The 26,046-nt window shown below is 35.2% G+C and overlaps 1 protein-coding gene across 9 annotated transcripts in view; it reads left to right on the forward strand.

Moving 5' to 3' along the window:
* The window catches only part of SCAF8 (SR-related CTD associated factor 8), a 145,647-nt gene that overhangs the window by 24,581 nt on the left and 95,020 nt on the right, over positions 1–26,046 (forward strand). For 3 of the 9 annotated variants that reach the window (XM_085217070.1, XM_085217071.1, XM_085217068.1), the window contains exons 5-20: positions 149–305; positions 1,981–2,111; positions 4,763–4,939; positions 9,634–9,713; positions 10,107–10,224; positions 12,159–12,290; positions 12,445–12,557; positions 13,041–13,234; positions 14,808–14,908; positions 15,970–16,083; positions 16,603–16,759; positions 17,852–17,982; positions 19,234–19,378; positions 19,927–20,007; positions 20,617–20,841; positions 21,473–23,186. In XM_085217070.1, the coding sequence (XP_085073196.1) occupies positions 149–305; positions 1,981–2,111; positions 4,763–4,939; positions 9,634–9,713; positions 10,107–10,224; positions 12,159–12,290; positions 12,445–12,557; positions 13,041–13,234; positions 14,808–14,908; positions 15,970–16,083; positions 16,603–16,759; positions 17,852–17,982; positions 19,234–19,378; positions 19,927–20,007; positions 20,617–20,841; positions 21,473–23,172 (3,756 nt within the window). In that variant the 3' untranslated portion in view covers positions 23,173–23,186. Of the gene's footprint in view, positions 1–148; positions 306–1,980; positions 2,112–4,445; positions 4,598–4,762; positions 4,940–9,633; positions 9,714–10,106; positions 10,225–12,158; positions 12,291–12,444; positions 12,558–13,040; positions 13,235–14,807; positions 14,909–15,969; positions 16,084–16,602; positions 16,760–17,851; positions 17,983–19,233; positions 19,379–19,926; positions 20,008–20,616; positions 20,842–21,472; positions 25,870–26,046 lie in introns of those variants that run through there. The other 6 variants (XR_014881329.1, XR_014881330.1, XR_014881331.1 and 3 more) reach the window with 5 other exon arrangements.

The raw sequence follows: 26,046 nt of genomic DNA on the forward strand, positions 1-26,046 counted from the left end.
AACTATTTCTAAGGTTCGTACCGTTTTGTAAACCCAAAGGTGCTTCAGTCTAAGCAGATTGGAATTGCTGGTTAAAACTTCAATAATTCATGATAACAAGAAATGTAATCATGACAAAGATCTTCTTTTATCCTTTTTATCATTTTAGAGTAAAATTGTCAGAGTGCTAAACTTATGGCAGAAAAATAACGTGTTCAAGAGTGAAATTATTCAGCCTCTCTTGGATATGGCAGCAGGAATTCCTCCACCAGTTGTGACCCCCGTCTTGCCCAGCACTACTGCTGCTATGAGCAACAATACACCAGGTAAACAACACCAGATTAAAATTGAATTAATTACATTCTATCGAAACCCTTCTGTCAGCTTTGGTTCCTTGGCTGTTAAAGTGCTGGAAACCCCTCCCCCCCCCCCAAAAAAAAACATCTCACTGGTTTCCTTTTGATAAATCCAATGAAATCCAGAAAGGAATGTATTATAGCCAGCATTCATATTAGGAAAATAGCAAAACTAAAACAAAGCCCATTATGCTTACTTTCCAACTATGTGTCTTAAATAATTTCATATTGAATAACAGTGCAGTAACACGTACTTTTACACCTTAAAGGCAAAAAAGAAGGTACTTGACCATTGAAAAGAGAACCCATCGGTATCTTTTTGCTATCTTTAGTACTGAACATGCTGATTAGACAATGTCAGACGGGGATCTTTTACTTTTGCTGATCAACAGGCAATGATTTTGAACTGAAGACCCCGCATCAATAAAACAAGCTGCATCTACTAACATACCTCCTTCTCTCCCTAGTTTGGAGTAAGAACCAAGTGGGCAAAATGCTGCTTACGGAGTACATCTAAAGTTACCTAACACACATTTTTATATATGCCTTGGTGGTCTTACTTATGTGAGTAGATGCTAGGGAGCTGGCTTTTCAACATTTTTCATTTTGTGGTGAATTTTTCCTTGAAGATTGGGATGTATGGGAAATTTTATTTATAAAATTATTTTTAGCACATATGGACCTGATTTTATTACTCACCTTTTGCTGATCCTTTGCTGAAAATCAGGAAGGTAGATGATCTTATTTTTCAACGGTGTCTATAAATATGCAGAAATTCCTATTCTGTGATATAACGCATCTTCTACCTCAGTGTTTTTTATTTTCATTTCATCACTTTAAAATGTTGAAATCACAGCTTTGCTGTAATGCTTTTTTTTTTATTTTGATGCAAATTTCCTGTTTAAGTGATAATCCGTTATGTTTTCACATATTCATCAGCATATCTCTATTTTCGAGCTAAAAGCTCAAAGGGTATTTGCAGGGATGAAGAGAGATTCTGGATTTAGGCAGGAAACCAACGATCAGATGATCACAAAGTTCCTCTCAAAGAAATATTAGGAGGAAAAAAAAAAGACTGATTAAATGGGCAATCTTAAAGAATCCAATTGCTGCGGGCTGGAAGTATAAAGTGTAAGCCCAGTAAATTTTGAATTAATTGATATTTCTGGATTGATTACTATTACCATTTGGTAGATATTGCTTCCACTGTGTGGTTTAGATTACTGTGTGTAACTGAATTGAGTTTCTTGACCTTCTTCTTGTATTTTACATTCATCAGTGCTATTGTTAGTGGTTCGCTTAGGTCAGTACTGGAAAGAGCTGTGAACTACACTTACACAGCAAAGCTGCTATTTGAAAACTGCTGATGTGAATCTGTTTTATTTCTTTGTGTTCTGTATGTGTGTCAGAAAAATAGTTCTGTTCATGTTAATGAAGTGTTTCCTAGTTCTCAGTAACTGGTTTTAGTGTCCTAGGAAGGTTAGAGTTGCTTTATAATTTGATTTCTTGCAGTCCAGAAGTCATTGCACTAGAAAATAAACAAGAATATTTGATTTATCATTTCTTTTGCAGCAGTTTCCCCTCTCCCCCAACACTTTCTAAGTCTATGTGTTAAAATATTTTGATTGGATTTTTTTTCTTTTAGGAACACCTGTGACTCCAGTTACTCCAGCCAATGTGGTGCAAAGTTTACCGGATCCTTGGGTATCTCAGATTGCTAATACAGATACGCTTGCTGCTGTTGCCCAGATTTTACAGAGTCCCCAAGGCCAACAGGTGAATATTCTGTAGGCAGTTACACTGTACACTGTTTGATACTCTGTGTCTTTAAGGTGTTGTTGAAGGAATGCAGCTTTCATGGAAATCTCATGTCCTGTTTTTTGTCCAGTATTCATATTAACTATCCCATGAGGTTATTCGTCACAAGTAAGTTCCAGGTAAACCAAAATTTCCTGTTACCTTATATAACCAGCATTCTTTGTTCCTTAAAAATATCCCAGAATGTGATTTCAGATAAGGTGGGCTATAATACATACAATTTCTTTTATATTTAGTATTGCAAATGACTAAATCCAAAGCAGCATTAAGTTTTCATGAATACAAGTATGAAATAGAATGCCGGTTTAAGCATATTTCTCTGCTGGATGCTCTGAAGAAGGTAAACATTGCACAGAATTATATAGTGGAAATGTTCTCATTCTGAAAGTGATTCTTTATATTTCAGACAGCTAAGTATGTTTTTATTTTTGCAGCATTCAAAAAAATCTCTGTTTAGAAGTGACTGGCTTTGTGTTCAGTTTCTAAATGCTTAACTCATTGATGTGGCTTGAAGCACAACATGTGATGAACTGCTTGCCCTTGTAGCCTGAAGCTGAGCGCAGACAGTCAGCTTTCTGTAAAAATGTTTCCATCCTCTGTCCATCTCTTCTTCGTGTTCTCCGAGTCACTCCACTCATCCCCCAAAGCTCCAAAATCCTTGATTTCATTCCAGGATAGTGTTTTGTGGGTGAGAATGCATGTAGATAAAATAAGAGTAAATATAGGAGAGAACAGAGTAACAAAGGTGTGAACAGCAAGAATATGCAGCTAGAATGGTGACCACTCAGGATTTTCCCACTCAAAAGCTTCCATCTTTGCTTCTTCAGTTTGATTCCTTCCTACTCAGAGCAGTGTACAGGGTGGACGTGCCATATTTGCCCATCTTTTGTGGAACAACCAAGAAGGAGGTGGGAAGCTTTTCAGCTTTATCTATTGCTGTAGTTAGTGAAACTCTTAGTAAAGTAAAACAGTAACTGAAGCATTTCCAGAGGATTCTGTACTTAAGGAAGTTATTTCATGTTATCAGAAGGTGACCTCAAAACAATCTTGAAATAGATGGAGCATTTCTGATGCGTTATGGTGAAGATGATATAATGAACTTACAGAGTTTCTAGTCAACCCTAGTAAAAAGGGAGCAATTGAAGTCTTAATATCTTACTGTTGAACCCCATGAGCAGGTGGAACAAGAACTTAAAGATAACTGGGCATTTATATCAGCAGAGTTTGAACTACCTGGATTTGCTCAACCCTTTTCCAGGGATAACCAAAGATTAGACTGTAAGGGTCTACCATGTGGAAGATTAAAAGACTTTTTCTAATTTTGAGATACTTCATGAGGACTTCTTTCCTTAAAGATTATACCTTTTCCTTTTTCATTAAGATATATTTGTATAGTTTAATGGATGCATCTCTGTTCAACAGATGAACAGATCTGTGCATGATGAAGTTAGCCTTTCATTTCCTTAATGAACAACTGCTTTAAAAAAAAAAAATCATAGTAAGTTGGGACAGGGGAAACATGACACACTGTAGACAATCGGATATTCTTTTTGGTACATTAGTTCTAAAAAGCCTTTATGGCAGATACATTATTTTACTTTGTTTTCCTTCTCTAGATTTGAAGGAGACAACTCATAGGGTATCCTAATAAACTCTGATAAAATCTTTGGGTCCACTCCGGAACATTCACTACAGTTCTGAGTGTTCCTCCTCTGATGATCGTAGTATTTTTTCCAGTATGATCCAGTTCTCTTCTGGATTGCAGAATGTGGTTCTTTAAAAACAAACAAACAAAAAATAAAAATTCTTTACCAATGCTTTTTTTTTTTTTTTTTTAATTGAGAAGAGCAGATTCAGCCCTTGGTTGTACTGCTCTTTGCCATATTGGATGGAGGAGTTTGGGGTTATTACTGGGCAGCTGTTGTTCCGGAGCTGCAGCTTGTGGTTCTGCATTGCATTAACTGCTATAGGAGCATTTTATCCGAAGATAGAGCTATACATAATGCCAGTGCAGAAAGTTAAGTTATATTGCTAATTTTTGGTTAATTTGCTTCTCGTGATTTGGTTCACGTAGCATGGCAGTTGCATTCTTAATTGCAGTCTTGAGTTTTCAGCATGAGATTTTCCTCATGACTTACAGAAAGATACAAGCAGAAATTCTTAATATAGGCTTAAAGTGCATCTAGCAACAGTGCAGTTATTTGCTCTATGCAAGTGATATTACAGAATACAAATTTTCCTAATATAGATGGGTCCTCAGGAAGCTGAAGTAGGCTAACAGATTTTTTTCAGGTCAGAAGGAATCAAACTGGAGAAGCAGAAGAGAGGGAAACCTAGAAAACAGGAAATCCTGAGTGGTGACTGGTCATCATGCAACCTGTCAGAGCAAGTTAGGAGGAAGAAGCATCTGCATGTCTTTTCAGCCACTGAAAACAAATTGGCCTGTAAGTGGGAACATAATTTGCCATAAATGAAAACGGATTAAGATAAATTAATAGTCATAGGTTAGACAATACTACATTCATGAGGTTTTTTCCTAGTTGGAAGAGGAAAAGGCTGTTTTTAAAAATACATCTTGTTTAATGTAGCTGTTGTCTTTTCTCTTCTAGCTTCAGCAGTTGATACAGACGCTGCAGATACAGCAGCAGAAACCTCAGCCTTCACTACTTCAAGCCCTGGATGCTGGTCTTGTCGTTCAGTTACAGGCCCTAACTGCACAACTTACAGCTGCAGCTGCTGCTGCCAATACACTTAACCCGTTGGAACAGAGTGTCTCTTTTAATAAGGTAGAAGTAGAATAATAGAAATTTTTATTGTTAAAATACATATAAGTAAGAAAGCCATCTGTTGGATTTCACTGTATAGCTTTAGAGGTATTAAAAATACATAAATATGTGATAGTGCTCTATCTTGAAAATTAAAAAAAATGTCTGGGGAGAGTAGTATAAATTCATATACATAGCTTGAATGAGTTTAAGGCTAAATGGCATTTATATGAAGATGAATTTGATTTTAAAAAGTTAAGACATTGTTCTGTGTTTTTCTTAACTCTTTGAAGCACAGTGGTGAGGAGAATTGGGCATGTTTTGTGTTCTTCCCTACCTGTATTTATTATCTAATGCATGAAATGATTTCTTACAGAGCAGTGAAAGAGAAACACATAAAAATTTAAATACCTAGTTTTCCAAGAAGAGTAAAAGGAGATTGTGCTTGTTATTTTTTTGCATTATGAAGGCCAAGAAACCTTCTCACCCACAAAGTGAGGGTGAGTTAAGGAATAATAATTTTAGTTAAAGCTAGTCATGGGACATTTTTTAAAGGATATCAAAATGTAGAAACAAACAAAACCTTGAAGTGGAGAAAGTTGTGTGTGCTGCTGTATACGTGTCTCTTAAATATACTTAGATTAAAAAAAAAGAAGATAAAAAATGAATAGGGTTGAATGCCAGGGATCAATAACCATGCTGGCAATTGCTGTAGGTGTAGTAGTAGTAGTTAACATTGCTTCATAGTACTATATCAGTACTATGAACTAAAAAAAAAAAAAACCAAAAACTTCTCACAGATTAAAAAAAGTAGTAGGTGAAAATACTGTTAGAGATACCTTTCTGATACTTTTTTTTGTTTTGACACTTGTACAGTGAACAGCAATGCTAGATTGTTAACAGCTTTTGAGTATAGGTCATATAGTTGCTTAATCTCCGGGGCTCTAGTCTTTGTAAGAAAGTAAGTTATTAACAAATATACTTACAACAACAGGAATTACAAATCAACCTTGTTATAACAGCAAATAGAACTTCAGTATGTGAAAATTGTGTGTTGATAATTCTGTGTTAAAAGAAAATGAATAAGAACCAGTTAATATACATACATTGACTTCTGAAAAAGCCTACTTGAACAGAGTCCTTCATAAAGAGACTGGAAAGAAGGTAAATAAATTGATCAATTAAAATATGTCATGGGAGATACAAAATGTATAGTGAGTTATCTAGAGCAAGGAGACACAAAAATCTATTGTCTCAGATCTGTCTTACAAAGACAGAAGGACTGTAAGAAATTTGATGTGTATCAGGCAGCAAATGGTCAAAGTTGATCACTCCTATCTAGCATCACAGAATTAGAGAATGGTTAAGGTCCAAAGGGATTTCGGGAGGTCTTCTGGTCCATCCCCTGCTCAAGCAGGGGATCAGAGTGTCCAGGACCACATCCAGACAGATTTTGAAGATCTCCAAAGAGGCAACTGCACAGCCTCTTGGGGCAACCTGTACCGGTTGCTCTGCTGCCTACACTGTACAGAAGTGCTTCATGATGTTTAGACAGAACCTTCTGTAATCCAGTTTGTGACCAATTGTCTCTTGTTTACCTACATTTGGAAAGAATGAACTGAAGAAGTGATGCACCTTTTTGGTTTTCAGAATAGTTGAAAGCTACTTTATATAACATAATCAGAGTTTCTCTTTAGTGCTAAGCAAGAATTGTACCTTCTAGAAGGTATTTAAAAAAAAAAGAAAAAATAGAGATTAGAGGAGGTCCCTAACAACTGGAAAAGTTGCATCCTTCAAAAGATCACCCAAGATAACTACAAACTGGTTAGCCTCGCTTAGCTCTGTGGAGCTAGTACTTCTGGAAGACAGTTCTGGGTGTGCAAGAGACAAAATGATTGGAAACAGCCAGCATTGATTTACCAAGGGCTAATCACGCCTGACTGACCTGGTTTCCTCTGATGATGGATTGACTGCTTTTGAGGATGAGAGGAGAATAGTGAATACAATTACTCTGACTTTAACACAGTATTTGACATCCTCTTGCACAATGTTTTGCGTTCTACTGAATATATTATAATCTCTTTAGGTGGACATCCAGATAGGTAGAACAATTATTTGCATAACTGGGCTCGAGTAGCAAATTAATTTACCTGTTGGTAAGTAGCAAGTGGTCTTGTTAGCGATAAGCCTGCAGAAATTTACTCTCAGGGATCTTGTCCTACATAGCATCTCTTGTAATGAACCTGAGGTATATGAACAAAGGATTAATGGAAATGGTCAACCCACCTTTATTCAGCAGTCACTAAACACACATCTGGAGTGTTGCATCCAGTTTTGGCCCCCCACCTGCACAAGAAAGACACTAGCAAGCTGGGGTGAGTTTAGTGGAGGACCACCAAATTGGGCAAGTGCTCCAGCCATAACCTCTGAGGGATCAGGCTGAATCAGTCCGGGACAAAGCTTAAGGGGAGAACAAACACCAGCCCAACAACACTTAGAGGAAACTGAGCAAGAAGAGAACTGGCTGACTGGCAGATCTCAGAGAATTGCAATCAGTGGTGCAGTCTGGTTGGAGGTCTGTAACTAGCAGTGTTCCCCAGGGATCAGTATTGGATCTGATCATGTTCAGTATCTTCATCAGTGATCTGGATGGTGGGATAGAGTCCACCCTCAGCAAGTTTGCTGATGACACAAAGCTGTGAGGAGTAGCTGATGTACCAGGAGGCTGTGTGGCCATTCAACAAGACCTGGACAGACTGGAGAGTTGGGCAGAGAGGTTCAACAAGGGCAAGTATAGAGTCTTGCATCAGGGGTGCACCAGGGGAGGAGTAATCACGTGCATCAGTACAGGTTAGGGACTGATCCGCTGAAGAGGACTCTGCAGAAAGGAACCTGGGTATCCTGGTGGACAGCAGGTTGGCTATGAGCCAGCAGTGTGCCCTTATGGCCAAGAAGGCCAGTGATATCCTGGAGTGCTTTAAAAAGGGTGTGACCGTCAGGTTGAGGGAGGTGATCCTCCCTGTCTTCTTCTTCAGAAGAATTTTATTTCCCTTGCAATAAAAAGCTTTTTTTCATGTCTTTTACAATTCCCGTTGCTTTTTCTGAATGTATTCTTAAGTAATTCGATTAATAGGTGTGGCATTCATAGAAGTTCTGGTTTTATACATGTTTATGTGTAATGGATTGATCCGAGGTATCCTAATATTTAGTATACTTAAATGTTTATCAGCTTTGGAAAGACAATTCTCCTCCAACTTAAAAATATTTAAATTCAAAAATTTCCCTTTAATATCTACTATTTTATATTTATTAAAGGCAAATTTGATCAGAAGTCATGCTACACGTTTGCCTCTATTGACTGGAATTTCTTTGATTTTGGCTTGTGGCAATATAAAATTTTTTTGTATCATGAGTTGTTGAGTTCATTGTCTGTGATTATTTATATTTAAATTGTACTTGCTCTGTTATTTTTCTTTCTACTTTGTAGTGGTGGAAGACATGATGATTAATTATATTTTAAAGAGGAGATTAGGTGCTTTTTAAAAATGCATATTTTGTTCAGAGATGCAGCGTTTTGCATGTTTTCAGTGAATATATTCTAACAAAGTAAAGCAATTTAAAAATAAAACAACCAGCTTGCTTTAAATGGGTCAGATACGTATGGTACATGTTACTCAGGATTTTCACATCTCACCCATAAACTCTCACAATTTCTTAACTGCAAGAGCGGTCAAACAGTGGAACAACCTTCTTAGGGAGATGCCTGTTGTTCCACTCCTGTCAGTGTTCAAGTGGTGTTTGGACAATGCCCTCACCTGTTTTCTCTTAGAGACAGTCCTACTTTCATTTGTATTAGATTATTTCACTGGGAAAAAGAGTCTCTTAATCAACTTATGCTTTATTCTTCATGGACTCCAGTAACTGGAAAGAAAAAAAGCATCCTGAAACAGAAGGGCTACTAAATCATAACGGTGGTTACTTCAGACTTTTTTTACCTTGGTATTTCCAAATGCCTCACCTGTGTTCCCATACTCTAGCTTTTTCTTCTGAAAGAACAATGTTTGAGAAGAAGTTAGGATGTCTTGAAGTACAGTAGTAACTCTGCTTTTTGGAAGAGTTTCAAGGTGAAAAGTTCTATGGACATGAATTTGATAGCACTGCTCTCTCAATGCATAGTTAAAGAAAAAAAAGACAGCCTGAGTAAGAAGTAACATTTGTTGCAATTTTTCATACTCCTTCTTTAAATCTTAAGAAAGTAAAATGCTACTGAACCCTAACCCTAATACTGTGATTTTCTGTGAGGTAATCAAGCTATAGATCTTCTCATGATATGAGCACGGTAGTTTGTTGATGGCCAAAGGATTGAATAGTTGGCTTCTTTGTGGAAACTTACTCTAAATAAAGGTACTATCACATAAAATTAATCTTTTTGTAAGCTTTTCTCCAAAATAGCTGTTATTTACTATGGAAAGCACATGTAGTTCTGCTTGGGACAGCAGGCAGAGCTCAAGAAGGCCAGAGCTGAGACTTGGGGTTTGATGCATTCAGGAGTTTGGTAGTGATACTAGTATGGCATTCAATTTTCAAGTGATTGCCAAACTATTTTTTTTTTAATTGAGGAATAAAAACATTTTTCTTTTGAAAACTAAATATACATAAAATATATATTTTATGAGGAGAACTCACTCAGTAAGACTTACTTTGCTTTCTCCTAGAAGCTGATGGACAGATTTGACTTTGGGGAAGAATCTGAACAAAATGAAGAGCCTAAAAAGGAAACTCCCACTTCCCAACTGTAAGATCAAGCTATGTTTCTTAAGGAAAATGCTAAAATTTGTGTGGCACTAATTGAACTTGAGGATTAAATAAAAAGGAAGATGTTTGTTTGAGAGCATAAGTAAACAAAAACAACATACAGAAAAAAGACGTTTTACTGAATGAAATGTATACATTTTTAAACATTTTATGTGTGTGCCAGTTTTTCTGACTTTATCTTGAAGTTAACACATTCTTTGCTTTGTTAGTTATATAACTGTCAATGGTGCAGTAGTGACGATAACAAATGTTGTTACATTGTCTGCATCGTTATTATTCTATATCTCTAATTAAACTTAAAACTCAAATGTGAAAGTCTCTTTATCAACCACTTGGAGAAAATATACTTATTTAAAAAATTCTTTCTTTTTAGGCCTTTAGTACCAGAATCTGTGAACAACTCACTTTTTCACCAACTAGCTGAACAATTGCAGCAACAAAATTTAGAACATCTCAGACAACAACTTCTGGAGCAACAGCAGCCTCAAAAGGTAAGAACTCCATCTTGTGGTTGTCATTTAGCAGAAACTTGCAGAGTAAATAAAATAAGGAGTAGAAAGTGCATCAAGCAGAAAAATAGAACCAAATGTGTGGGATATACGTTCTGCTTCTCTTTGGAAAGAGTACCCTTCGGCTGAGTTACAGACTGACTGTGCTTTGACTGTTCAGCTTGTTTTACTGGAAAAATAAAGTTGTTTTTTTTTCTTTTTCTGCTGTTGTGAAGGAGGAAATGAGCCCTGAAGTGAATATGCTACTGTCTGTGCAGAGAGAGCAGTGCACGAGCTGCTGCTACAGAACTACAAAAGGACAGAATACTAGATTGCACTGTAACTTAAATTTCCCCCTTCCAAGCTTTAAATCTTGACAGTAAACGTATTGTTCTACTAAAGAATCTGAACTAAAGAATAATGTCCAATGTTTCCTGTGAAGTTCTTAGTTAAGAATAGATGCTTGAGACATTGCAAGATTGCTTCTTGACTGTGTGAATTGAGTCTTTTCTACAACAAAGTAAATTGGCTTGTTTCTTCTGAGGTTATTCTGGGTTGAGTTGCTCTTCTCTCATTCTGATGTCAATTTCTGATTCAATTAGAAAATAAAAAGTTTATTCTGTCTCTATACTGGCCAGATATAAAGTGGATTTGCTATAGGGTATTTGAATCAGTTTATCAGTAAAATGGAAATTTCTATATTGAATGAAAATCAGTCTGTTGGGGATTTTATTTTAATGTGTGCAAAGGTGCAATCCTCAGCTTTCAATCAGAAATGTCTACAGGAGCTTTGAATTTGTGACTTGGAGTTTTTAATTCCATAGAAAAATATAAAGAAAGTTTTTGCTAGGTTTTTTTTTGTTTGTTTTTGTTTTTTTTTTTACTTTGTTTTATTTAACAGTAGTAACAGGAAGTTTGTACAACATAGATACAGATTAAATATTTTTTGATGTAGATGTGTAATCTAGCAATTTCTGGCTTAAACTCTGTATAGATTGTACAGAAATATAACTCTGAAAGGTGAATCTGTTTCAGGAGCTTTTGATATGACTTATCTAAAAATAGCTAATAATACGTAATTTGAAATAAAAAACTAAATGGCCTACCTTATTGTAAAATAAACTATTAAAAAAAAGTAGAATTGGACATTAAATTAGATTTCATTTATGAAATTAAGTTACATTACATATATGGGTATTGAGTTGATATGACTCATCCCCTATTATTTGATCTTCTATTCCAAATGGTTTTACAGAAATTGTTTCCCTTCAGGTCCACTCAGCTTCTTGATTACTTGATACATAGAATAAGTTTAACGTTCATGTTGATAGCAGCTAAAAGACACAAGCTTCTACTGGATCTGCTCAGGACTGACTGCAGTGTGTTACAAGGAATATTTTCTTAAATTCCATTCTTAAGAATCAGTGAAAAGGATTCAGGGAAAGAGGAAGAAAAATGAAACACAAACCAAAAGTATTAAACATCTAATTAGGAGCGGAGTGGGAGGAGGAGAAGATAGAAGAGAGACAGAAGGAGCAACAAGAAATGTAGGAACTGATACCAAGAAGCAGAGATTATATAGAAATAATTAAAGACATGGAAAATGAAGTAGATAACATTATTAGAAGACAAAAACATTAAATAATTGTAAAAACTAAGTTATCAAAGTTGTCAATCACTTTTCTGAATATTTTTATTTTATTTCCTATATTCCTTGCGTTTATTTTCTGTCTCTTAGGTATTTACTCTAAATCTATGCTTTGTATTTTCTCAGTAGATAATTACTCCATATGAATTGAAAGGAAGAAAATAAAAGGAAGTAGATTAATTGCTTTTGAGAAATATTTGAACAGTTGTTTCATGTAGTCTTGATATCTGACACAATAAACAATTTGAATTATGAGGCTTCTTATGATTTATAATTATTTGCAATTTAGGCAAGCCCTGAGGAAAATCAGGAAGGGAATTTTGGTTCAGAGCACTCGGCATCACCATCACAAGGGAGCAGTCAACAGCAGTTTTTAGAAGCAGAAACAAATGTAGATGATTCAATGGATATTCAACAACAGGTAAAAGAATTTTTAATTTTAATTGCAAAAGTTGAAAACGTGATACTAAGTTGATTTCAAAAGAAATAAAATACATGCATTTTTTTCATATACTTGGATAGGTTGTAAGTGTATTTATTAAATGTTTATGAATATCTACTGTGTCTCACCTCAGGACATGGACATAGATGAAGGGCAGGATGTTGCTGAAGAAGAGATTTTTGAACAAGAAGAAAAAAAATCTGCTGTTCGTTCAAGATCAAGAACTCGTTCAAGATCTCGTTCAAGGTAAAGTAATGAACTTGTATTAAGAAAATGAAGTTTGCTTTTTTTTTTTTTTAGCAGGATTTCAGTCTGTGATTACCATTCTCAATTTTGTATTTTCCAAAGTTTTCACGAGTAATTTGTTCATTTATTGTTTGTGAGCTAGATAAAGACTTAATGTACAGCAGCTTGTTTTGCGTACCTTTGGACTATCTTAAATTTTTTAACACTACTCAGATAACAAAAATAACAAAAAATAACACAAATTGAGTTTGACAGGCTTTCTCTGCCAGAAAAACTGTTATTCTTATGGAAATCTTGAGGCATGTTTTGTTTTGGTTTATTATTTAAAGCCCCGTGTATGTGTTCTATTCCCCACATTAATGGCAATTTGAGTAAATATAAAGGAATTATTTGTAACAAGCTTGAAGTCTGTAGTTAAAAATAAAACTAAATTACTTTTTTTTTTTTTTTAAACTCAGGATACTAAAGTTAAGTATTTTGTAGGTCACCAAGGAAACGAAGGTCTAGATCACGATCTGGTTCTCGTAAGCGTAAACACAGAAAACGTTCACGATCAAGATCAAGAGAAAGGAAGAGAAAGTCATCTCGGTCCTACTCCAGTGAAAGAAGGGCTAGGGAAAGGGAAAAAGAACGTCAGAAAAAGGGGTTACCTCCAATACGGTCAAAAACACTAAGTGGTAAGTGGCAACAGTTTTCTGTTCTAATAATACAGTACTAAAGGGAAAACGCCTTATTTCATTGAAAGAAAAATATTCAGCTTCTACAAAATTTTGGTAGACAAATTCTTTTTGTAAGTTTAAGTTCTGGTGTTTCTTACAACTTAAGGAGGTACATGATCTCATTTTAGAGAAGAGCAAATATCATACTGTTCCTCTGATGATTTTATTCGTGCTATTACATTGATCATTTTAGCTCCAAAAAAAAAAAGTAGCAAGAGTGTCACTAAGTTACTAGATGCTTTTTCTTTAATACTGTCTTTTACAGTGCATTTGAAAATGGACAACACTTGGTCTAAAATTTGTTACCCCTAATAAGGGATTTCAGTAGGTGGTGGACACTGTTCAAAGGTGCACACTTCGGTCAGTTTGCTGAGTGCTTTAAATAGAATTAATTTTGTTACTGTATCAGCATGGTGTTTTCAGGATCCTGGATTCTTGGGATGCACACATTGCACTTAATTTATTTTTGTAACAAACTTGCTTTCCCAAATTTAACTTTGGTTAGATAACATAGTTTCAGATGTAGATTCTGCGTTTATTTTGTGTCCTGAATTCTGTCGCCTATCTGACAAGTTAAACAATTCAGAATTCATTTTTCTAAAAGAAAGAGTGTTCTGTTCTCTATACATGAGTATTTAACATCTTTCCAAGCTGCTGTAAACTCAGAACTTCACTAGAGTTTCGATGTATGTTTTTTATTCTCTGTCTTTTCACATGATAAATAGCAAATAGTTTTTATGGTGTAGATTTCTCCCAGCAGACTACAAAGCAGGGAACTATAATCAGAGTGGATGGGAACTGGGAAGCAGGGATGCTAAGTGCCGTATAGAAGACCGTCAGCACTTGAAGTACTTTGAGGTAGCTTGTCTTGTGTAGAAGGGGGATTCTAAGGAGTGTAAGTTGAGGTGTGGAATTTGAGGAGAAAAAAAAAAATTGCCTGACTTCATTAAATTCGTTAAGCAACTCAAAATATGACAACCATTGTTAACCACTAGTTGAGGTCTGAAGAATTGTTTCTTATACATTTTGTTGTGAGAAACAAATTGACTTCTGTGACATTTCAAAAGATAAGGAGCCAGTTGTGTCTAAGAGAAATCTGAGGGCTAGTCCTTCTCAGCATTACTGAGTACTGTCAGTTGAAACTCTTTTAATCATACAGGTATGCTTTTTAATGGCAAATTGCTATTACAGCTTGCTATGGCTGATCATAGAATATTTGGACTGGGAGGGGACCTTTCTGCTGCTGGCAATAATAGCTGACAACATTCTCTTTTTTCATTATTTTTAAAACAACTATTTTGATTAAAAGAAAGTAAAGCAAGAAAAGTGAACGCTTGTACTGAACAGCCGTTTTTGTTTCATTTAGCCTTTTAATATTTCTATTAATTTACCTACTCTCTGCTTAATAAGTTATGGATTTACTATTCTTGCTTTTGATCCATGATTTCTGTGCCTATTATATCTATTCTATAATGTGTTTCATTAGCAAACATTTTAGTACTTGCTGTAACATGAATGCTTCTCTTGGCAGTTTGCAGCACTACTCTTTGGGTAGGTCAAGTAGACAAGAAGGCAACACAGCAAGATTTGACCAACTTGTTTGAAGAATTTGGACAAATAGAATCTATTAATGTAAGTGTGCATATTATCATCCATTTTAAGGATTTTAAGCAACTTAAACATACCTATGCCTCTGGATTCCTTTTTAGCCTAAGCTTGTGTTTAGGTGATTGATACGTAGATTTTTTTATCACTGTATAAAAACTGTAGCTATGATATTTGCTTGTTAGTTTTCATGTACTTTTGTTTGAAGCACTGAAGACAGTATGCTTCATGGTAAAATGACTTTTCCCTGACAAAAACTTTGGGTTGCACAGTTTTAAAAGTTTAAAAAACTTTTTTTTTAAATTGGGTTTTAACAAGTACAAAGTTGTGCCTTTTCACTTTGTGTTGTGGCATAGGAGTAGAGATCATTTTTTATTTCACTAATCAACAGAGTGTGATGTGATGTCCACAATGGCTTGGTTATATACATACATAGGGGTGCTAAATAGCAGTCAGTGTATCTAAAACATTTATAAAAGGATATGTAATACCGTAAACAAGAGTGTATTTATAAAATGTGACCATAAAAGTATGCTTTCCTTAGGAGCTATATTTCTCATGATTTAAAATATTTAGATTTAGTCTAGTAGAATCATAGAATGGCTTAAGTGGGAAGGGACCTTAAAGATCATCTAGTTTCAACCTTCCTGCCACTTCCTGTGCACTTGATCCCACTGTCTGTGTCACTGATCACAAGTGAAGACTGAGGCAAAGAACTTGTTGAGTATCTCACAGTTTTTGGAATTTAATGAGAGGTAGTGACCTCTGCTTTTCTGAATTTGCCATAGCATCTCTTGCTTGCCTTCTGCTTGTCATTTAAATCTGTCATGCTGCTTTTAGCACTCATTCTTCAGCTTGCTGCTGCTTCTAGGAGATGTTGTAACTGTTGTACCCTACTAACTTCACTCTTAGGTCTTGCTGATGCTCAGAATTATTAATTATGCTTATTACAGTGATGGTTACAGTATAAGCCCCTCATTTTTTTTTTTTCTTTTCTTTTTTTTCTATTTTAGTATTCAGTGTAGATATGTAATCTGAAATACTGTTTTTCCTGCTTTTCAAGACCACTGATGTTTTTTATTCAATAGATGATTCCCCCAAGAGGTTGTGCATATGTCTGCATGGTTCATAGACAAGATGCATATCGTGCTCTTCAGAAGCTTAGTTCTGGGTCCTACAAAATCGGATCTAAAATTATTAAGGTAAGTTGAACTTAGTCCAAAGATGGTGTCCATTTCAAAAACAGTACAGTTTTATTATGTTGATCAATTATTTAACAGCTATTAATTCAAACTGACAGTATGGAAAATAAGAATGAATCATTAAGGTATATATGGTGTAAAATGCAGGTTTTGACAGGTAATATGGAAGATACTTAAATAAAATTGTGACTTGATACTTAGAAAATATCTGGAAAACATTTTAAATACATATTAGTGATAGAAATACTGAAGACCTGTACCTGACCACATAGATCACTTAATATTAAAATTGCTAGTGTTCTTGAAGTTAATTATTTGATTAGATGCTATGTTTTTTCTACTTTCTTTGACACTTCAGGAAGAGTCCTTTAAATACCGTATTCTTGATTTCTCTATATGCATGTTAGAAATAATGAAGAAGACATTTGAGGTTTTAAATGTAATTAATGTCCTTGTTGTTGCAGAGGCCAGTTCACAGGTTATGCATAACCAGATAATCTTTTGGGGTTTTATTTTCAGATTGCCTGGGCTTTAAATAAAGGTGTGAAAACAGAGTATAAGCAATTCTGGGATGTGGATCTGGGAGTTTCATATATTCCTTGGGAGAAGGTAAAATTGGATGATTTGGAGGGCTTTGCTGAAGGTGGCATGATTGACCAGGAGACAGTAAATACAGGTATGGACATTAACAGTGGTACTTAGTATGTGTTTGTTTCTTGATAATTGCAAATCCTGAGAAAGTTTATTTCTTTAGGTAACACGTACTCTTTTAAATTTACATTAATAATACTAACTACTTGTTTACAATCTAAATGGTGTTGAAACGTAGATTATTTTTGTAGGGCAGTAATTAATTAATTGTCATGACCTGTTGTCAGGGGATTAATTTAAGGAAGATAATAATGATCAACAGTTCCGAATTTGCTGTGTGCTCAATTCTGTTATTTTTGTAACAATTATGATCTAGTTGTGATTGTGAAAGATGTTATATTCTGGTATAAGACTTAAGTTGGAGTTGGAACTTGTCCAAATAGGACCAACTTAGCTGAACTTTAAGGTATTTCCTCCATTAAAGTCAGAGACAAGAAAGCATGTAGTGTTAGACCATATACTGAAACCTATTTGAAAACTTTGCTGAGTTTGTAAAGGTACATGAGTAGTACTGTATTTTCTTGAAATGGATCTAGCACCAAATGACTAGACTACATTGAAATAAGCAATGTATTAAGACTGTTTCATTATAGAGACAGTAACTTTTCAGGTAAAAATGCATTCACAATGCTTGGAGTAAAAATTTACTGTAGGTAAGATAAGAATTAAATCATGAAATATTACTGGAATACATTCACTATTTTACAGTTGAAAAATGCAAACCTTTTTTCTTGATGCTGTTGGAAGTGAATATGAGGAGGTGGTAGAAAGAAGGAGTTGTGGTTGGTTGATTGGTTTGTTTGGTGTTTTCTTCTCCACTTGAGGATCTTCATTCTACTGCAGCCAAATTTTTAGAAATCTGAAACATACTCTGTATTGTGAATTATTAACAGAAAAATTGGTGAAAAACTTTGGCAAGTTTTAAAAATTTTATTTGTGTACAGGCACAATTAAATAGTGTCAAACAGGTGTTTAGAAACATTTAACATTCTTAAAATGCATAATAATAAGTAAATAATTGTATTTACTGTTTAAGATAGAAAAGGACTTTAAAAAAAAAACCCACATCAGTTATCTCTTTATGTTAAAAATGCATCTTTTTTTTTTTTTCATAAAGAATGGGAAACAGCAAGGAGCTCAGAACCTCCTAAAGAAAATATTCAAACTACACAGAGTACTGCAGTTGATAAGAGCACAGTGATTACGACACAGACAGAAGCTTACACACAGCCAGTCACTATGCTACAGGTTTGTATTAAAGTTTGAATTTGCAGAATCTCCACACAGCTGGAGGGGTAAGTTTTCATTCAGTGCAGATTAACTTCAGTGTTAAAGAAAATAGCTAAGCAAAATATTTAATGCCCTGTGTCTGAATAGTAGATTGTTGTAGTCTATGATACACACAGTAATTTGTGAGAGCCACTGAGTATCTACTGTGTTTTCTTTCACCTGATAAAACATGATTTTATTAACATCTAATCAATAGCTGTTTATTATGGAAGGTTGGAAGAATGCAGTGTAATTTTCCTTGAGTATAGCACAAGTATAAATTCAGATGCCTTATGTCAAACCCTTGAAATTTTTTTTGTTATGACCAATGAAATTGTAAAATGAGAAGCAGTTGTTAAATTAAAAAAAAACTTGTATTCGTCTTATCATTTTTTCTTAACATGTCTAGACACTTGCAACACTTGAGCTGATGTTACTATGAAATTAACATTTTTGCATTTACTTGAGCTGAAGTTTTACAGTTTTTTCTATGTTGTCCCTGGTCCTCTTATTTCAGCTTCCTCCTAGCATAGACTGTTTCATTTAAAAATACATGTATATGTGTCTATATGTGTATATTGCTTTTATTCTGCTCTGTATTACTTTTAAGTATTCTGCACTGTGCCAAAATGCACAGCTCAAACAGAACTTAGAACTATTACATAATTTCCAGGATTTCATCAGGTTTGTTAGTTAGATTATTACATGTGCTGAACTCACAACACTCTGGTACTGTTCTGAAATATATTGTTTCTTTTAATGAGAATGGAGTGACTGTTTCTTAAGTGCCCTCAAATTGCCAGATTTTTTCTCTCTTACCCTCCCTCTCTCTTTCTTCCTTTTTCTTTCACCCCTACTTCTCATCACACTTTCTTTCTCTTTCCCTATTCCTTTTTGTATTCCCCTCTCTCCCTAAGTAATTTTTTATACTTCAATTAGCATAATATCTAACCATGCATTTTCTGTTCCTTTAGAAAAACAAAAAGATAGCATAGGATTCATCCAGTGACCTTATTTATCTGTTATGCAGATACTATTCCAGAATGCAGTCTAATTCTTCAGAGCCTTCAGAATATAAAGTTTTTGGTACATTTAACGTTTTGCATGAATTGCAGGCAAGTCAGTGAATAAACTCTTTTAATGTCACTGAATACTGTGGGTATTTAAATTACTTGTTTTGTTTTTTTGTTTGTTTGTTTTGTTTTTTTGTTTTCTTTCCATAAAAAAAAGATTCCAGTAGCTCCAGCTGTGCCTGCTGTTAGCTTAGTTCCACCTGCGTTTCCTGTCACAATGTCTGTCCCCCCTCCTGGTTATAGTGCCATTCCTCCTCCACCCTTCTTGCGAGCAAGTTTCAATCCTTCGCAGCCACCTCCAGGTAAGTCAGTAAGGAAAAAATTGAATATGTAATAAGTGTTCTCAACGTGTGTGTTAAGTATATTTTGCTTTGTACAGTTTTCCAACAACTTCTGGTTATTGCTTGAGTGAGCTTAAGAGTCTCTAATTTTAACCTAATATGAAATTTCTAATGTCTAAAAATGATTTCTTACTCATGTATTTTGTGGAGAATATTAACTAAAGCTGGATTTTTTGTTTGTTTTCTGATTGTTTTTGTTTTTAATTTTTGGGGAAAAATCAAAATTAAAAGATTCTTAAAATTCATCTCCTTTCTTTGGAAAACTTTGAAACTCCTAATTTTCCTATTTGGGTATTGCTGACAGAAATCCCTTTTAAAGATGAGCATGCAGGTCTTTTACAGTAAAGATGGATTGTTTTTGAAAATAACAACCACTGTCACATCTTCACATGCATGTGTTGTTCACTAGTTTTAAGTGATGCAACTTTCCAGGACAAATAATATAAGCAAGGTTTTATGCAAAATTATATTTGCTTTTCATTGTAATAACTTGTAAATTTTCCATATAGGTTTTATGCCTCCCCCAGTTCCTCCTGTTGTCCCTCCTCCTGTTGTCCCACCACCTGTTGTCCCACCAGTTGTTCCAACATGTAAGTTTGATTCTTCTCATAGTTGTTGTATGTCATTAAAAGCTTAATTGCTTGATATACTGCTTGTCATTTAATGAAAAATATATTAGTCCTGTCTAATGGAAAATAGTAGCATATCAGGTTATCACGTAGCTTTTCTAAGCAGGTATTGATGGAAAGATTTACATAACTTTTCAGGTTGTCTGAAAAACAATAGTTATCATGGAGTAACTGGGGAAAAAAATAATGACAAATGAATTATTTAATATTTGTATGCATAGTTTAGTATTTGAACTTGACTATAACAGATGTATCTATTACTTAAGCTATCAAGTGTTAGTTGCTGAATAATTTATAATGATTTATTTTTAGTTAGCCTTTTAACTGTTATCAATTTAACATGTAAGAGTGTTTTTAAAGAGTACTGATTGGTTATGGTGCTTGCAGTTCATATTCTCTATAAAAAAGTAAAGATTAGAGTACTGATTAAACATGAAAAATGATTATAAAAACTACCATAATTCTTAGAATAATTAAAAGAATTTTGATTTATTATCTTGACATCTATCAGACTAAACATGGATGATGCAAATATGGTTACTGTGATGCACTTGTGTTATTTCTCTACAGCTTTAGTACAGCCTCCATTACCAATTGCTCAAGAGACAATGAAGGATGTACCTTTTACTGGCCTGGTTCTACCAGTAGTTGGCACAGTTAGTAGCAATCTAGCTACTCCAACATTATCTTCTGGAAGCATCTTTAATCCTCTGCCAATCAACAAACAAGAATCTGATGAAAAGGGATCTCATCTTGCAGACCTTCAGATTTCTTCCAGTGAAAACAGTAGAGCTGGTAAGAAATGTTTTTACTGTCTGATACTTTCACATACAAGAAACATCATCAAGCTTAAGAGGTTTTTTTTGCTGATCCTTGTCCAATACACTAATAAATAGAGTTGGAAGTTGCATCCTAGGTATAATTTTCAGTTTAAAATGAAGGAATGATGGAGATCATCTTTATCATAATCTGATCGTTTATTCCTAACAGCTCTTTCTTGGGGATCTTTTCTTTGTAGATTTGAGAAATAGATCTGAACCTTTTGAAAACATCTTAAAAGTGCATTTGTTCTACATGAACGGTAATGCAAAGAAGCAGAGTAGAATAAAGTAGTATAAAATTTAAAGACCTGTGTCAAGTATTTTAATATTTCACTTGCATAAATTGGGTGATGGTTGTGGAGTTTGTCAATTTTAAGATTCTGTACATTCTTTACTATATACGGGTGTTAATTTCCATGGCTTAATGTCTATCCTCAACATGATTAAAATGATCTGTGTTCACTATAGAAACTGAGACAGACCTCATTAGTGGTATCATCACTCTGAATGTATTACTTGAAAAATGGATTAAGTTCTATTTTGTTTTGAATACTATGTTGCATTGGCATTTTCTGGTAACTGTTCTTCTTGTTGCTTCATTTTAGTGCAAAGTGATGTCTCGAGTAGCTCTGGACTTGTTGGAGGAATGCAACCACCCAGTGTCTCAAGCAGTTCTGGGTTAACTGGAGAAGGCCAGCCACCCAGTGTCTCAAGCAGCTCTGGACTTGCAGGTGGAGTTCAGCCACCCAATGTCTCAAGCAGCTCTGGACTTGGAGGAGGAGTGCAACCACCAACTGTTTCAAGCAGTTCTGGTCTTGCAGGAGGAGTGCAGCTACCCACTGTCTCCAGTAGCTCTTCTCTTGCAGGAGGAGTTCAGCCAACCAGTGTCTCGAGCAGCTCTGGACTTATGGCTGGAGTGCAACCACCAAATGTCTCAAGTAGCTCAGGGCTTCTAGCTGGAGTGCATCCACCCAATATCTCAAGCAGCCCTGGCCTTCTACCAGGAATGCAGCCTCCCAGTGTTTCAAGTAGCTCAGGAGTTCTGGCAGGAGTACAGCCACCGAGTGTCTCAAACAACTCTGGTCTTCTCCTAATGCCACCACCGAATGTTTCAAGTAGTTCTGGACTTATGGGAGTGCCACCACCAAATATTTCAAATAACTCCGGACTTCTGGCAATACAGCACCCAGCTGGCGTTCAAAATATGCCTCATTTAAATATTAGTAGTCAAAGGATGCCAGGAATGCCTCTCATAGATATCCGTCCAGGCCTAATGCCCCATTCACCTGGACCAAGGTTTCCATTAATGCAGCCAGGAATACCACCACAGCGTAGTATTCCTCCTCCAGCAATCCTTGATCCATCTCTTCACCCTCCGCCTCGAGGTCCTTTTCCTCCAGGAGATATTTTTAATCAAACAGAAAGACCTTTTGCAACACCAGGAAGACAAAATATTGATAGCATTTCTAATCCAGAGAAAAGGTTACCACTTGGAAGCGATAATATTCAGCAGGAGGGAGACAGAGATTATCGCTTTCCTCCAGTGGAAAACCGAGATAATCTCAACAGACCATCCCAAGTGGATGTCAGAGATTCTGTTGGACGACCACCAGTTGATCCAAGAGAGAGCATAGGAAGACCTCCAGTAGATGGAAGAGAACATTTTGCAAGACCTCATGTAGACATGAGGGAAAATTTTGGAAGACCAGGTATAGATAATCTTGGTCGAAGAGAGCATTTTGCTTTCAATTCGGATAAGCACTGGGGACAAAGAGGAGATTATGATGAAAGAGAGCACCATGCCTTTCCTATTTATGGTGGCCCTAAAGGCTTCCATGAGGACAGAGAGAGATTTCGGCATGTAAACTATAGGTTTGATAGTAGAAGTGGTCCCAGCTGGAATAGAGGATTTGAACAAGATGCTCACAGAGATTTTGATGACCGCAGAAGACCCTGGGAAAGACAGAGGGACAGGGATGACAGAGATTTTAACTTCTGCAGAGAAATTAATGGGAACAGGTTTGGAAGAGACAGAATGTCAAACAACTGGATCCCTCCTCCACACCCACGGGTTTTTGAATACTTTGATGGGGCCACTTCCCAGCGCAAAGCGGATAATTTGCCCCAGGTAAATGGTGAAAATACAGAGACAGAAAGTCAACCACCAACTGCACAGGTGCAGGACGATTCAGAACTTTATGAAAAACTGACATCTTCCGTCGAGATAAACAAAGAGAAGAGTGACACAGAAGCTGATATAGAAAGTGAACCAGTGGTAGAAAGCACAGAAACTGAGGGGACATAATCATCACTCAGTAGGTAAAAGATACCTTTTGTAAAGTTGTCATCTCTCTGTAATAGATAAATGGCTGACTGGACCTTAGTAGTTCACTTTTGTCTGCCAGAATTAAGTTAATCTGATGTTCATGTTCATCTTTCACTTAAATAACTGTACAACTGACTTGTATAGAACACTGTTCTTAATTTGAACATGGTAGGTAAACTTTTTTTTTAATTTCCCTGGTAAAACATAAACTTGCCCCACTTGCTTTTAATTTCACAAAGATAAAATAACAGCTTGTCAAACAAAGACTTCCTATGGAAGAAAATGGAATTTTTTAGATACTACCCCTAGGTTGGCTATTGAAATTGTTATACTTGAAAACAGGTGCTGGTGTATCTTGTCCGTGTTTTTAGGCTGCTGCAGAATTTTAAAGTATAGACAAAGCTGTGATATTTTATGTTCCTACAATTTGGCAGAAAATGAAATGGCCCATGTTACTTAAGGAGCATAATACAGAGATTAAAAGTGATTTTGTAAAATCTACACTATAGTCTCTGTTTTCTCTAAAGTAAGTGTTTTGTGGTTTGTTCCTCGTACTGCAGTGGGTTTAAAAAACAATGCAAAAGTACATTTTAATGTTGGGTGCATTTTGTTTTTAGATGCCAATAAAGCATATTTGTTTGATAACAGTGTTCTAGGTATTGTATTTTTTTTTTTTTTAAAGAAACCTGCAAGCTATAAAAACTTGGAACCAGCTATGATATGTGCTTAGCTAGTTGTTGCAAAAGGTTTATACTACTTTTGTAAGACCAATGCAACAGCTATCATGTGCAAGAAAGATGTGTATGGTTTTTACATGGAAAATCATGCAGTCATGCTAGTTTATGTGTATAACATATGTATGTAAATATTTGTGTAAACTCTTTGTAGATACTACTTTCTCTGTGCGTGCGTGAATGTGCACACACTCACAGAATATTGCAGACAATTCAATAAAATTGAAAAAAATAGGTTAGAAAAATGTTCACCTTCTTTAGATAGTAAGATTACAAAGTGCGTATCACTGTGATACTGTCAAGCTTACATTTACCTTCTTACGCTAATAGATGTATGAAGTTCTTACTACTTACAGAAGGTGAAATACGATACACTGTAAGAATATACAGTAATATTTTAGCTTTCTTTTTTAAAATGAGGATACATGTGAAGCCAAAATTTAAGTATTTGCATTGTCTTGTTTTGTAACATATTGGGTATTCTGGATAGACAGTGGTAGTGTTTAAGTACTTTGTGGTTGTTTTTATTGACTCAAATTCCCAAAATGTTGCATGAAGAGTAAAAAGCTGTTGTTGGTCTGAAAAATCCTCTTTTTTTTTTTTTTTTTTTTTCTTTGTTTGTTTTAACAGAAATCAGGGGGCTTTGTGTTTTGGTGGCTTAATACTGAAGCAGAAAATCTTGTTAAATTGCTGAGAGGAATTTGCTGCTTAGGTAAATGAGTAGCGTTATTCTCTCTTATTTCACATACTTTGCTGCTTATGTCCTTCAAATTGGTGGTGGAACATTTAATATTGTAAGATTTTCAATTTGTTTCACTGAAGTGCATTCCACCAACTTCTTTCAACATAACTTTTGTTAAAATTCTGTCTGAAGGCATTTCACTTAGCTTTGAAGAAGTTGTTATTCTCTTGCATAGTAGCATCAGAGAGGTGGATTCTGTTTCCAAATGCCTCTTTTCTAGAAGAAATGTTTTTAGCTCAGATTAGAATTTTGATTTTTACTGTTAAAGTGTAAACATGCAAGTTTTAATTCCCTTTCCCATTCTCCCAAAGGGATGAAAGTATGAGAATGTCATGTGAGTGTAAAGTACAAGCAAGATTTTGGAAGCAGAATCAAGTTATACATGTGTTTGTTGCCATCTTCCTCTGGTACATGGGTTACTTTTTCTTGCTGTGACATAGTTCAGGTTTTCAATTATAGGAATTTTTATTTTGGACAGTCAAGAGCCAGCTTAATGAAAGTAATCCTTTGAAAAGAGTGGACATGAATGATTCTTTATCTACTATGCAATTAGTAGTCATCAGGGTGTAGTGAGGTGTGAATTAAATAATTATTGCTTTGACCTTGCTGATATGTTTATTATTAGAACATGTCTTGCGATTTGAGGTGAACAATATTTAAGTAAAAGTACCTTCATGTGCAGTCTCTATGGCTCGAAGAAGTTGCTTGATAATGCTGCGCAACCTAGTAGTAGTGTTCTGGAAAATAGAGTAGATACAGTTCTGGAAGTCCAAACATGCAAAACAGGTGTGAGGGCACTTCATGTATTTAAGGGATTTTTTTGTTTTGTTTTTATATTGTAGACTGAAAATACTTCAGCCACAGACCATGTAAATACCCAGAATCAAACACATATTGGCAGTAGCTTTTGTTGACAAATGTTTTGATAAATGCTTTTTTTTAAAACTAAAAGTTAATCTGTTTTTCTAAACTGAGACCTACAGTATGCTAAATTACTCAAAGTATGATGGTATAGGTAAATTACTAGGTAGAGAGTTTAAATAATTCAACTAGTAGTGGTATAAAACAATGTATTATTTAATGACTTTTGATCTTTGTTAATATCTTTTAAACGTTAATAAATTGGCTACTGTACGTATGTGTTAAACCATCAATTTCTAACAGCATTTTTTTTCTAGAATAAAATTTTATTGTACAGTTTTCAGTTGCATCTTGTTTACAGCTAGAACTGTTTCATTTCTTATTTTACTGATTTGGAGTGCAGATCAATATTACCAGAACAACAATATTCAGTAATACTAGCAAACATAGTATGGTCTCTTTAACTTACTGGTGAAAAAGTTTGAGTGAAGATCTTCTCATTTTGGATTAAGCCAT

Source organism: Meleagris gallopavo, chromosome 2, assembly GCF_905368555.1.
Source record: "Meleagris gallopavo chromosome 2, MGAL_WU_HG_1.1, whole genome shotgun sequence".
Classification (NCBI taxonomy): Eukaryota; Metazoa; Chordata; class Aves; order Galliformes; family Phasianidae; genus Meleagris; species Meleagris gallopavo.